Source organism: Ischnura elegans, chromosome 9 (genome assembly GCF_921293095.1).
Source record: "Ischnura elegans chromosome 9, ioIscEleg1.1, whole genome shotgun sequence".
In the NCBI taxonomy this organism is placed as follows: Eukaryota; Metazoa; Arthropoda; class Insecta; order Odonata; family Coenagrionidae; genus Ischnura; species Ischnura elegans.
Window position 1 is genome coordinate 741,398 of NC_060254.1, and position 15,012 is coordinate 756,409.

Genomic DNA, 15,012 nt, shown 5'->3' on the forward strand with positions numbered 1-15,012 from the left:
TGCCTGATTTTTTGCCACTGTTAATGAACACTTTACGGGTTACCGGTCTTCCAATCACAGGCTTAAAGTCAATGTGTCGCCATGACTCACGGACCAATAACTGCTTTTCACATACACATACAGGCATCCCCCAAGATTCTTAGACGAAACCTTTTTTCTGCACGAGTTAGGAGGGGGAAAAACCTCGTCTTAGATTTGTGCAAATACAGTATTTCCATGACCGCTATGAACCCTGATATGCAACTACATTCGTGGAGAAGGGGGGGAAATAAAAGGGAGAATGAGGAAGGATCATGTGAGTGTCCCTCCCAATTACACTAGCTCCACTCCTAAAATAGATAAATGTTTTCTATCTTGTTGAAATTGCCAGATGATGATTCTGCAAGTTGACACATAGTTTAATAAAATTGTAGATAACTCCACTGAATGTTTACCTCCACTACATCAAGGCTTGACCCACTGATAGCATTTAAGATAACATTCAGAGTGAACCTACAACTTCCAATAAAGACGGGAAAGTTTAATGGGTAACACCAAGTTTGAAAATATCTTTCAGGCTGAAATCAATCGATTCAGCTTTAACTTCGCACTTGAAAATGATGCCTCAGTATTGAAACGCGTCATACCAATAAAAATTTTCAGTGAAAAGTTACCTGGGTCGTTTGTTTTCCATTTCATCTTTCGTGTTATCAATTATAATGTAAGCCCATGCTAATACTGATATAAATAAGGAGCTTCCTCATAAAAACCATTATTATGGATCACCCTTTCACAATTAAGATCACTTGATTTCTAGAAAAATATCATCCTACTTGAAACTAGAAGCCGTTCAGACAGATAAAATGACTCTACCCTTAAGTATTCCAACCAGAGGTCATCCATATCCATTAGCATTAGTATCCGTAATAGCATTAACATATACAGCAACCCATGAGCATAAACAATTGAAAGTTAAGTCATGCAGCAAGATGTTGGCACCATCTTGGTCTAGCAAATGTCAGACAGAAATTACTAATGCATCAGTTTTGCCAATTCTGGATGTAAGTGTGTGCTTACCTCTGTTGTAGGAGGTATTGGGCCATCTGGATCTGATTGTGAGAGCCAGTGATTGTTATGACCCGGTCGTTTGATCCATGCAGAGGCTCATCAATAGTTATCCCAGCACCAGAGTCTGAGCGAATCTTGCGAATTCTGGCGCCTCCCTTGCCAATAATTGCACCAGCCAACTGCAAAGAAAATTGACAGGCACATGATTAATACTTCAACTGAGTGGTGATCTTCAAGTTATAACCACTTGCAAAGAACATACCAATAATACTTTTACCAAAAAATTTGAAGCACAAAATAATGATTGTAACGATGGAGTACATATAGTAGAACCTCATTTATGAAACTTTTAGCAGAGAACCATAAAATGTTTCATAAGTGAGGAAGTTTCATATGTGAGGTTTTTCGGTATTTAGCATGCTTCTAATATTTAGCAATCTTCATAGACTGTTTGAAAACATGTGATGGAGCGTGCGCACGTTACATCACAGCACGGTATCTACTGATGACAGACGGAGGAAGTGGATAGAAAAACTGTTTATGTAGGGACTCAAACGCAAATTTGGTGAATATAATAGCTGTTTTAACGTCAAACTTCGGATTGTGAACATATTGGTTTGCCAAGACGTTGTTGAAATAAATAAAGGCAATTGTTTGGGGAGCTTTGGAAAGATTAAATTAAAATAAGTTGATTGCAGATTGTTATATACGTTACACACCTACATCATTTGCTTAATGCAGTAAGTGTATTACAGCATGGACCTTCAATAGAAAAACTTGTGAAAACCATATAAATAGTGTATACCATAAAACCATATAAAGTACCCTATTGTCTAGTACCTCTACTTACTCGCCGGAGAAGTTTCTTGCTAGTGTTCGAAAGAACAAAAATAAGAGGAATAAGTGGTTGACGATCCACAGAATGGAGTCAAATACATTATCTATATTGTCAATAGGATATCCTCAACGTAAGTCTTCTCTTAAATCAGGGTTACCGCAGGATTTTATCAAGTTACTTATTTCACTTTGTAAACAACTCTATAAATGTACCTATCATTCTACCCATTGTAGGATCAAATTATAAGGAAAGTGGCTGTTTACGAGAATAAATACTGATTACGATTAAACCACGGAGAAAAATAAGGAATGTAAGGGGCGGCCGGCCTCTCGTCGAAAGGAGCCCCTAAATAGGAATATTCACGAAGTGTCTTTGGCCGATATCGTTCAAATTTGGTAGGATAGTAGTGTTCCATAATAAAAGCACATTTTCAAAATTTCTCATGCCCTTAAGCCTTGTGATATAATAAACAGGACATAATAAAGGCAGTTGAATTTTAGACTTGAAAGCGAGTGTGTCGTGATTCCTCTCCATCCTTCTCCAGTGAATCGGCGCACACTACAGGAATATACGAGAAATATGAGGCTTTTGGCAAGGTAAATTCAATATTTATTACTGCGATGCCCATAACGTTTGCTGCATGTCAACGCAACACCTAAAATTTCGACTCGTTTTGCAGTCGGTCTCGATTCAAAAACAGGAACTTGAGTAAATACAGCGTAAATAGTAATTGAATCTTATTTCTTTGTCTATCAAATGCTTTTTTATGACCTTTTAACGATCATTTGGATCTCAATCTTGGACAATTCTCGTGGTTCAAACAGCACCTTTCCATCTGATCCTTCCTTTTACCCATCCCTTTTCTTCTGTTCCACCCTTCGCAATCAATAAGAGATAAATCCAAGACAAGCAAGACGTCAAAATCAAAAAAGCTATCGGAGCCGTACGTAAACAAAGAAGTCACCAATACAAGCCAGATGAACTGAATGTGTCATTTTCGTAGTCTGCCACCAGGTGACTCTCTTATGAGTCCAAATTGTACGATTGTCTGAACGAAATTAGAACAAGCGTTCAGAAATTCATACATTCTTACATTTTGCGTGGTTACACGGTGCATTTTCGCGTTCATTCTGAGATTCAGACATTATCACATTTTCTTGTACATTCTAATGTACCGTGTAACCAGGCCTTTACACAGTTGAGGAAAATGCATACAATGTTGAGAAAAGAACTCTATAGTCCTAACGCACACATTAAATGACACTTACATCTTTAGGTATGGTCACTTGAGTGGAAGTCTTCGCAATCATGTTTTGGGATGGAACATTACCAGGACCTGAAAATAAAGAAGTATTGTCATACCAATGTAAATACTATCTCACATAAAACAGAAAATCTTATAGCAATGACAAAAATACCCAAAAAATGTTTAAGGATGTATAAAATGCAATAACCTTTTAATTAGCCTTGCCGGTTTAACACCTTCCCAAGGAAGACAGCTAAGTTAATCAGATAATCTTTTAATTAAAAATAAATCAAGCAATTCAATTCCATACCATCAAAAACAGCACATATTGGTCTATTACACTAGGGTTGATTAAACCTTTCAACCATTGCATGTGCATGAACAACCATGCCACCACATTCCCTATTTCACTAGTATGAAGTCGATCATGGCCAAGGGAAGATGTAATAAATTATGCAAGTTTCTTTCCAAAGTGGCAACGTTTGGGAACCTTGGGAAGTTTTAATAAAAGTTAAATCAACAATTTATATAGATCTTGAATATTCAAGGAATTTAAGTGGACAAAGGGAACTAAGTATAGAACTTAGCTTTAGCTTTGTAGATAAAAAAAGAAGTTTTCTTTATTTCTTACTTTGTTTAATCAACCTTAGATTCTATTTTCAGTTAGTTCAAGAGGGAAACTAAATGCAACAAAGGAATAAATGAAAACTAACATTTAACGTACTTAGTGCTCAAAAAGGCTAAGAGGTGACACCACTTGTGATGTCAAACAGGGAAAAAACCAGCATTGCCCGCTGAAACGTAACAGTTGCATTTTTCCATAGAAATCCTAACAATTTTTATTACTCCCTTGGCGTTTCAGTGAATACTAGGGTATGGTACCGCAAAAGAAGGAATGAGCGATGCTGTGGTCCACTCGGATTACTTCGAATACACCGCAGCATTCCTTCTTCCACCCACTCCCGCCCACTCCCCACTCCCCCTTTCCTCTTGCACCTCCTTCTTACCTATAGAGTCAGCAGCTTACTTTGTACCTAGACACCTAGACGCACAATGCACTGACACCATCGGAAGCCAATGAGGGCTAGGGACCATGTCACGAGGGGCACGCCAAGACACCAAACTGTTGGCACACGGCAGTTGCATGCGGGATGTAAGACAATAAATGCTATCCACCGTCTGTCTGACTGTCATTACCCTTGGTTCCCTTCCTTCCTTCAGCAGAATCCATTGATCGCCGCCCCTGGCACTACTCATCTCAACATTCGTAATACTACTCCAATCACTCCAGTCGAGTACCAACTACCCAACTCGAATTTTCAAATACTCGCACATCCCTAATGGCATTCCTTTTCCATTTAGGAAGCCCTGGAATACATATCATTTCATCCCAGCAAGTTCAAGACACCACTACTCACACCAACTAATCGCTTTTCATTCCATGATTCATTGCCTGTTAAACATACCGCTATCAAAAAAGACTTAAGGAAAGAAATCACCACTATAAAACGAAGTACATCAGCCAACCGTTATTCCCAAAATTTAATGCACAAATATTGGAGATCTCGAATAATTATACCAAAGGTACAATCTTGAATACCTCGAATACTTTGAATTTCACCTAATACACTGTCGCACGCACATCGTTGGTAGTTGACTCGGAAGAATGTAGAGAACTCTAGTTGTTTAGTGCATGCAGTGCCGTTTTAGGCAAGTTGACGAACTACATCAAATTCGTGGATTAGAGTGGTGAAAAGAGTTTGACGTGGGGAACCGAAAATGATCGGGTGAAAAAATCTGAAAATCCCCAGCTTCCCCCACCAGGAGAACCTCGGTGCCGTGGGATAGTAACTACGTAGCACAATTCCCAAAATCCGTTACTCCCTCCATCCATCAGCCCTCAGCCCCTCCTCCGAGGCTTTCCTCCTATCCAAAATCAAACATAAGGCCCCAGCTCATGCAGGGTTCGTATTACGAAGACCATAAATCAAAAGCTTCAAAAGAAAATATCAAGTCACAGGAGAATAATAGAATCGTGTTTCACTCTTCCTTCTTTCTCCCCATTTGACCTTTTTCTGCCTACATGCTTCCAAGTTCCCCATTTCTGGAAGTCAACCACTGCATGAGTCATCTATTAGCAGAAAAGGTGTCAATGACTTTCGGCAATTGATATTACACCTTTATTCAATTAAAATATTAGTAATGTGCGTGTGATTTCAAAAAGAATAAGACCAAACACGACGTATTTCTGACTTTATTTAAGCATTTTACCCAAGGAAAGAAAAGTCAAAATACAACGGGGACTTAACATTCTGAGTTATGCTATCTCTATTGTCACTGTCACAGACGAAGGGATATTTCCTCAGGATATATGGTTTCTCCCTGCTTGGAATTCGAATTCATCTGCTTATCGCGTGATAACTTCCTAAGATGGACTGAAAATCATTGAAGAAAAAGAAAATATGGTGAGGAAGCGCATGTATTTTGCAAAACGCCTCGGATTGTCTGCTAGCACTTGACAGTAGGAGTGGGGGTAAAGCAAGCTACCTGTTGAAAATAAGAAGTTGGATGAAGCCAAGTATCAGATGGGCGTGCCGCTGAAATGGCATTTGGTAGATAAGAATGTATACATCACACAGAAATTCATTGTAGCAGTGTAAATGCCAAGATGGCATGCAATCATTTTTTTGCGAGGTGGTGTGTCCCTTGGGATATTTGAAAGAGAGGTTAGTTGAATCAACTATATGCCAAAATTGTTTCCATAAAATTAAAATATTCCATTATTCAGCAAAATTCCTGTATTTAAAGTAAATCACAAAAACTCGCCAAAATCCTGGGTTTCCTGCTGCATAGGCAACCTAAGTCTAACATTCCCACATGCATAATTTTTTTTCGCCAGTCCTCTTGAAAAACGATAGATCGAGGTTCCACTGTATACCTTTTTATTTATACAGTAAAACCTCACCTTAACAAACTCCCGCTAAACGAAGAACTCCGTTCAACGAACAAATGCTATTGGTCCGGCCAATTGCCTATGTAAACACAGTAGTGAAAAACCTCGATGAACAAAATGAAATTTTGGCGCGATCGAATGAAATTCACCTCTCAATAACCAATTTTTCCGGTTAAATTTTTATTTTCATATGAATAATTTAATATTCGTAGCGTTGGAGGGCCAATCAGAGACTTCCACTTGATAAGCCAATCAGAATCGTCGTTATTACCGTAACGATAGCCTTCCGTGGTGTGTTTCCGCCCAAGGTGCGTAGTTTCCGCCGACCCTAACTCACGGCTCGTGGCAAATTGCGAAAAATGTTAAAGCTGGCTTTCGTAAATAACTCAATGTCCCAATATTTACATGCTCAAAGATATGATATCTAGAGCTATGTACTTATCGCACTCTTTTGACAGTTGTTTAAGATACTTTACAGAATTACAACGCGTAAATCCCGAGAAGCATTTTTTCACTCGCCTCCATCTTGGATAACTTCTTTAATTTACAGAAGATACAATGTGCGCGCTAGAAGATGAAAGCCAAAATTTGCCTATCTTAATTATCTTGAATATGACTCAGTAGCAACTGTTGTTTCGTTCACATTGTTTATTTCAATATCATCTAAAAACTAGGAGAAACTTTTGCATTTGCCGCAATCTTGGATAAAAAATATTCGCACTTAAGAGACGAAAGCCAACATTTTCCCATTGATCTAGACGTTACTTGAATTGAGTGCTTTATACTAAAGGTCGGTCTCTGTCATACGATTGTAGCGATGTCCTAACGTGATGTGAAGCAGTGTTGACTTTCTCCAGAGGGAAAGGTTTGTGACGGCCGTCGATTGTTTCATGAAGAAGACTACAGTCGCAATTAAGTATGACATTCGGTCTTGATACTGTAGACAATTCTTGCATAACAGTCTGAAATTGTTAACGCTACATCCCAGGGGCCTAACCGAAAACGCTCCATTACCTATGTCAATGGACAATTGTCTTCAACTATCTTTCTGGATAAATGCGATGGTGGTTGGCGTAACATGGTGAAACTCCTTCATGATGCACAAAGGTTAAGAAAACACTTAGCTGTTTCACAAAATAAAATATATTGCGACCAGTTTCGATACAGCGTATCATCAGATGGCCAGATGATGATACGCTGTATCGACACCGGTCGCAATATATTTTATTTTGTGAAACAGCTAAGAGTTTTCTTAACCTTTGTGTATCTTTCTGGAGCTGATCCCCATTTCAGGGCCCATCTTGCAGGAGCAAGAAAGAAGTTGGGAATGGATAGCTGAATAGAAACAGTTCTGAGGACATATTTAATGATCACGAAGCATTTTTTTTAATAATTTGCTTCCTGACCTTACTCTAAAAGAATAGGCGGGCCGCGGGGGAAAAATGAGCAAAGAACGTTTTATAGTACTCCTATGCACCAATAGTGATGGCTCGGAGAAGTTACCTCAGTTTTTAGTGGGGAAATACGTGAAACCCCGCTGTTTTAAGAATGATAGAGTCAGTGGTGTATCCAGGAATTTTGTTCGCTGCACGGGCCCCGACATAGGACTAACAATAAGAAATGTGCACGTAATTTTCTTCCCCCCAACTGCACCAGCTAAGTTGCAACCTCTCGACCGAGGGGTCATTTCTGCGGCAAAGCGGCATTATCGTCGGATTTTAGTGGAGTTTTTGGTTTGTCAAATGGATGTAAGGGATCAGCAAAATTGAAGAGGGCCATTTTGCAGGTAATGCAGCGGCTTTGCAAAGCTTGGAAGCATGTCGTGCCTGTCACCATATTTAGTTATTTTGCTAAAACTGGGTTTGCAGTCAACAGCATCATCATCGTGACTTATTTTACTTTGAGAACTCATGCAGGAGGCCTTTCAAGCAGTTTTCTTATCGGCAGTTGTCTATCCGGCTCGCAGTCAACTGCGACCACGCGATGGAGAGTGATGGCAAAATCCGTGAATCCTGGCAGGGTCTCTCAAAAGACATGAATACTGAAGGGTCGTTAGATGAGTTCACTAGAGTAGACTAAAATTTAGTTATCCGCGAAGCCAGTGAACTATAATTTCTCGAAAACTCATTTTTCAAAATCTTGACGTATTTTACTTTGAGAACTCCTGCATAAGGCCTTTCAAGATGTCTTCTTATCGGCAGTTGTCTATCCGGAATTCGATGGAAATGATGCTCGTACAATGAATTATTTACGAAGCTCGCGACCACAAATATTGCAATGGAGTATTCTGGATTCGACTACTATAAAGAAATGCTGCCACCCACCGCGCTTTAATGGGTCGACGAAAGTCACAACTCTCATCGTAATGGTAGAGCGATCTAAATTTGATGATGAAGCTATAAATGTAGCTGTTACCTTAACTTTATATTAGTAATGGTCAAATCTATCGAATTCTTAATTTTCAGTGTAAACTTCGCGAATACATGTACTCCATTTCAAATATTGAGAATAAAGGGAGGGCCTCGCGCTCACCGCTACGCTGCATACAATTTTTGAAAACCGATTAAAAAGCACGCTAAGTGATTGAATAATACGAACTGAGGCTTCCTAAATGTAGTCTATTGCCCGCAATTTGCATTGCAATTGAAGAAATCAGCACTGTTTTGAAGTATGCAAAGGTAGAATGAAGATAACGCATGCAGATTTGCTTCAATTTCCGTGCCCCTAGGATGATGCAACGTGCGTATCACCTCCTGGGAACGAACTCCCAATCAACGAAACGGCATAATTTTGGTCCCTTGGGTTTTGTTTAAGAGAGGTTTTACTGTACATTCATCTAGTGAAATAGAAGAAGAAACACATACGTTTAATATGATTTGGGCAATTCTAGTATTCGAAGTATTTGAAATTCAAGTATTATAATATTCAAGCAATGATTCAACATTCAAATTCGATATTCGAGTATGAGAAATCTGCTATTCGACCCATCTCTAATAAATATACATCTACCTTTAAAAGAACTCTATTATTGTTCCCTTTGGAATATTCTTAAATGCTAAGTGAACAGAGTACTAAATACCCTGAATGTCTCCAAAACGGATGACTGGGAGCCAGATAATCAAGGGTTGACTATTTGAAAAGGCAAAAATTCTTTATCTTTCTGTGCCTCCGCCAGCGGACAACATTTTGACACAGTCGTCATGGCAAATTTTTCCTGATGCCTTGGACAAGATTCTCTGACCTCTTTAACACACTTCACCAAGACACTGACTTTTCCGAAAGCATAAGGCTGGAAATCAAGGTATCTGGGTTTGAATCCCAGTCAAGGCGAATTATTTTTTCTGAGGATTTTTCCTACAAATATTATGTCAAAAATTCGACACATTAAGGGTAGCTTGTTTTAATGAGGTTTCAAAATCATGTCACTTACTTTCTATTTTTTTATTTTAATTCTTCTTTTAGGATAAGTGGTCTGGGGGGTGTTTCAGATTCTCCCTTTCCGAGCGGATTGGGAGACTTGACGCAGATTCCACGTCACTTACTAACAGCGAGACTATCCAAATTTTTCAGACTACTTCCTATCACCTCAAGGAAGGCTTTCAGATAGGATAAAGTCGATTGAGCTAGAGGTGCCAGAAAGTCATTCCGGCTTCGAATGGTGATCTGTTATGATGCTGTTTTTATTATTTGGCTCTAATGAAATAATATCACTTTAGTCCATGAGTGCTGATATATGTGGATGTTTTGCTAGCGTAATATAGGTGCAAAAGAATTTAACTCTCCTGTAAATTAGACAATAAATGCACAGACTGCATCACTTTCGGTGCAAGTATGTTTGCATGTTATTTGGATGAGTGATTTGGCAAAAAGAACATTAAACAAGTTGAAATGGATTCATGGCGTAATGACTTACAAATATGTAGGTAGCATAATGCATTGGAAACGTATCCGTGGGTTTGGAATTATAACAATTTGTCTAGTTTAATACGATTGTGTGCATGACTTGGCATCATAGTTACATCGAAATTAGATGTGGTTATGTACCTAATTCAGTTGGTTCCACAGTGAACATCCTAAATATTCGTTTTAATATGAAATATTAGTTCAAGCATAACAGGAATAGCCACGGTAAAAGCTATATGGAGTCACTCTCACTACATTTTGTCAGCTATACTCCACGAATTTCAAAGTACTCGGAATGAGTGTCAGTGGTGAAATTAGTTAAAGCACTGGTGTGGAAACCAATGGTTACGTGTTTGTATCCTGATCTTGGCAATTATTCTTTTCTCTGTTAAATTTTCGAAGAGTGAAATATACGTTGGAAGATATATTAACAGGTGCAGCAATAGTAACTGTTTGTCATTTTTGTACCAATTCAAATGGTGTTGTAAAAATAACATTGTACGTGCAAAACAGATAACAAACTAACCAAAATATTTTTCATTATTTTTACCTACCTAGCTCGATCCATTGATAATAATGGACACCACTCAACCTGATGTAATCACTGTATTTCCTTCCAGCATACCTTCACTTTCACAGAAAATTTGTAAGATGCTTATGGCATATCATGAAGGCCAGAACATTATTGAAGATGGTCAATATTCATATTGAAATGAGAAAAATAATGAAAATATGACAATTTGGTTAAACCATTGAGTAAGTAAACCATATGTTGTTGGAAAAGGATGGATCTCTCGACTACCTGTATTTTAGTTATTATAATACATGACCTTAACAATCAACCGTGCCCTCAAGAGAATGAAAGAACAGAAACTACAGTGCAACCTCGATAAAACGAGACCCCACGGTGCATCAATAAACACTCCCTATAGCGAATTGTCGCTTTACTGGGGGTGGGGCAAATAATAGCCAATATACCTGTTGCGAACAGTTATACAGGAACAGGAGTGGTGCGGCAACAGATCAATTTCTATCCGATAAACGTAAGCATAAATCCAGACGAAAGGCGATGTTTTTTTGCATCACTAAATTTCCTTACTCAAACTACGACTAACTGTTCAAACAATTTATAAGCGCCACACTGAATAAAAATCATGCAAAGCATTGTTTTGTCAATCATTACACCCATGTCTCGTATAGAGCAATTTCGATATAGCGCAAATTCGTTCCTCGGGGAAAAATTGCAACACAGTGTAGCCTAATCAAAAATCTTAAACGCTCTCGTGATAAAACGTGAACTTGCCCTAAGTACACACGAAATTTCTATCATTTTACGCATATTAATATTATTGCTTGCCTCAAATCTTTTTTGTTTATATATTAATCGAAATCCATTGCTGTGCAATGGCCAAAAGTATTACTCGTCATTGGGTCCAGATAGCCGGCCTACCGAAGTAATTTATCTCGTCTCCTTAACAGAATGATAATAAATAATTTAGATCGTTAAATAAGCGTGGGGCTAGTGGAAATGATTTTTTTTTCAGCAATACGGTTTGAGACGTATTTTTGCCATCATAGGTTATCGGGCGATTGACTTCCAGGTAGAGGGTCTACGCTAAAGCCTTCAAGGTCATCTGTATTCACGGGGAGAAATGGAGCAGTGGCCGAGTGGCGCATGAATAGCATCAACACATAAAAGGGTCCGCTATAGAGTCTCAAACACAATGGCTTCGTTCCCTCCCCGCAGTCGTAGGCCTTCTGCGTCTCAGGAATACAGTTCAGCAGTGGAAGGTGATATAGATAGAGCCATATACAGAGTAAAACCCAAGAGAATATGGCAAAAAATAGGAATGCGTGTACAAAAATCAATAATTTATCAAGAAAAACTATGAACTTAGAAGAGGAATTGAAAGAGGTCAATTGCTTTGAAAATGGAGAGCGTCAAAGCGATATTGCGCGGAAGTTTAAACGCACGACGAGGCCTTTTTCTGAATAAAGACCAAGTTAAAACATCAGTGACCTCAGCCGCACCAACTTCAACCAAGCGGTCTATACATACGGAAAGTTCATAGAGAATCAGTACAAAAAGACGAGAGTGGTAATCGCTCCGAGACATTTAGTGAAAGCTCCGGTTGGTTCCAGAATTTAAACGGCAAGCAGGTATTTTCAGTGCGGCGATATCAGGTGAATCTGCAAGTGTTGATAGCGCAGTCACCACAACATTTTCTGATGAACTCCAAGCTGTGATTGAAAGTGGCTCCTTTCCCCCTCAACCAGTTTTTAGTGTTGACGAGACGATATTCTTTTGGAAAAGAATGCAATCTCGTTCATTCATTTTCAGGGAAGGAAAACCTGGGTCAGGTTTCAAGGCATTTAAAGACTGTTTCACGTAGCTGCTAATGGCTCGTAGGACTTCAAATTAAAATGATTTATCATTCATTAACTCCGCTAGCTACGAAATGGCATTCAAAGTAGCATTTTCCTGTCATTTCGATGAGCGACAAAAGGGCCTGGGTGACACAATATTGTTTTTAGACAAGTTTTAAAAATCGTCAACTACCGGCAACTCATTACGATCCCCTGAGATAGCAGATGTTAGCCCACCCGCACCACAGGAGGGAATTTCAAAAGCACGTAAGAATTATTTTTAACGTGAATAAAAAACTTTTAATCCGTGCATACTATCTTTAAAGATGTTTTAAACTATAAACATTTATATGAATAATGTTTTCTAAGGCTTTTTATGGGAATATAGATGTTTTAGAGAAAATTCAATACCCAAGACCTATGCTACGAGGAACGCATCCCTCATCCCATCTTCCCAATGCTAAAACGCTCTCGTATAACGCAAATTCGTATAGTGCGAATACCCCAAGGAACGCATCCCTTGCGCTATACAAGACATGGGTGTATGCCAATGCACAACTGACTAAGCCATTTTTCTATGCACTTAATTAGCGCATTTACGTAATCATTCTATAATTTTGGTATTTTCCATTGAAAATTCAAAAATTAACTGATAAAACTGTATCGCTGTTATTTAATGCCTCAAATGTTTCCATTGGTGTATGTTTATTGTTCCTGCAGGTTCAGCGGCAGTAAAGTGAAATAACGTATTGCATTTGTTTATGCCGTTTCCCACATAAATTTGAACACTCCATTAACTTCAATTCTGACAGATCCCTAGCAATTACAGAGATTAAGGAATCTTGGTGTAAGTTTTTCAGGCGGTGAAACCCTCGCTATGGCAAGAGCCAACACCAAAAGGGCCTTGTTAAAACGAATTTTTTAACATGCTTATTATAGGGTCAATCGACGGTGCATCAGCTCTCTCTCGTAATAGCCGGGGGTCTCGCTATAGCCCGTACTCGCTGTTATGAGTTTCCACTGTAGTTTAAAATTTGCCTTCATTCCCGTGATTTGCACAAAACAACAGTACATAAAATAATAACACATAAAAAATACTACAAACGGACAATTCTTCTATAATTTTACCCCACATTAACATCAATTATGTGAAAATGTATCAATTAGCACTTATGCATGCCCGTATAAACCTTTCATCTCCATTGTGAAGCAATGAACCTGGCGGGAGGTTGTTTTCGCTGCTCACTTGTCTCTTGAAAATTGTGACGTTTTATCGTTTCCCACTGGCGCACAAGGATGACTATTGACGTCATACCAAAAGTGGAATGCTTTCCAATAGCATTTGCAATACGCACGGAAGACAAGCATAGGATAGGTTCCCAATCGACTTGGGACTGGATCCGTTTCCGATGCCACCAATCCTATGAGACTGAGAAAAACCCTCCTGATATGATTAAAACAATGTTTTACTTCAGCAGGTGTTTTAAATTTCAAACTGTGAAAGAGAGAGACAATTTAACACCGCCCACCATTGTAGCTCAAGTGGGTACCGTCGTAACATTACATCTTAAACCCTACAACTCTTAAACATACATATACATACCACCTGCAAAACCACCAGGACGGCCACCACTATACCCCCCCCTTGATGGAGGCATCGGACGACCACCAGGTGGAGGACCACTATAAAATGAAAATAATCAAGTCACTTCCTCATCCTCCCATCAAGGTAATAGAAAAACTAACAATACAATTGCAGATTTACATAACTTTCAAACAATATACAATGGCAGTACCCCTCAGAAGGACATATTTAATTTTATGCATTCTTATTAATTAAATCAGCATCAAAATCAATAATTAAAACAGGTTAATATTTAAACACTAGGATGGTACCTTCACAAAAGTAAAAAGGATAAAAAAAACACACACTACTAGATAATGGCAATTATTCAATAAAGGAATTTTTTTAAAGGAAGATTCAGACAAATTTTTTGGAAGTAAGATTGTTATGATGTTAATAATTGATTGTGGATTAATTATGCTGGTGCCTTACGCTCCATAAGTTTGAAATGTGTCAATAAATAGGTCTTAGTAAGTTAAAGCGAAAGGTGATTGCCCCGTTAACAGTTTTCCTCATTTTAGAGATGAGTACAAAACGATCGACATGAAACCTTTGCTAATAAACAAGAGTCACTGCATTTTTTCTATCTAACTTATCGAAATTGACATTAAATTGAAATTGTAAGTTTTAAATTTAAGTAATTTAAGGCAAAAAACAATGACAATAAAAGAATTCCAGTTAAGAGCCAAATGAGACTGTAAAAACCAAGATACATGCATGGAGTAAGTAATAAATACAGCAGAAGCTTGGTTATGAGCATTTCTATGTGTCACTGACTGACCATTAAACCCAGTTTTTGTTCATATATTTCCCCTTTGACTTAATGCAAATCAATGTAGGAACTTTCTGGAGGATTCCTCAAAAAATAATTTAATGAAAGCATGCACTGGCTTTGGTACCACCCTGTGACCCCTGTAGAACTGGAGATTTTAAAATTCTAAGTTGTCGTTACTGACTGACAAAAATGAAACAAACTGTTTTGTGTGACTTAGTCACATTTCTTCGCATTGCTCTGAAATTATGCAAGATAAAGA

The 15,012-nt window shown here is 38.4% G+C and overlaps 1 protein-coding gene across 5 annotated transcripts in view; it reads right to left on the reverse strand.

Moving 5' to 3' along the window:
- LOC124165624 (heterogeneous nuclear ribonucleoprotein K) overlaps window positions 1-15,012 on the reverse strand; it is a 113,675-nt gene that overhangs the window by 39,578 nt on the left and 59,085 nt on the right. For all 5 annotated transcript variants that reach the window (XM_046543097.1, XM_046543096.1, XM_046543095.1 and 2 more), the window contains 3 exons: window positions 13,958-14,037; window positions 3,154-3,221; window positions 1,057-1,226 (listed from right to left, as the gene is read on the reverse strand). In XM_046543097.1, the coding sequence (XP_046399053.1) occupies window positions 1,057-1,226; window positions 3,154-3,221; window positions 13,958-14,037 (318 nt within the window). The remainder of the gene's footprint in view (window positions 1-1,056; window positions 1,227-3,153; window positions 3,222-13,957; window positions 14,038-15,012) is intronic.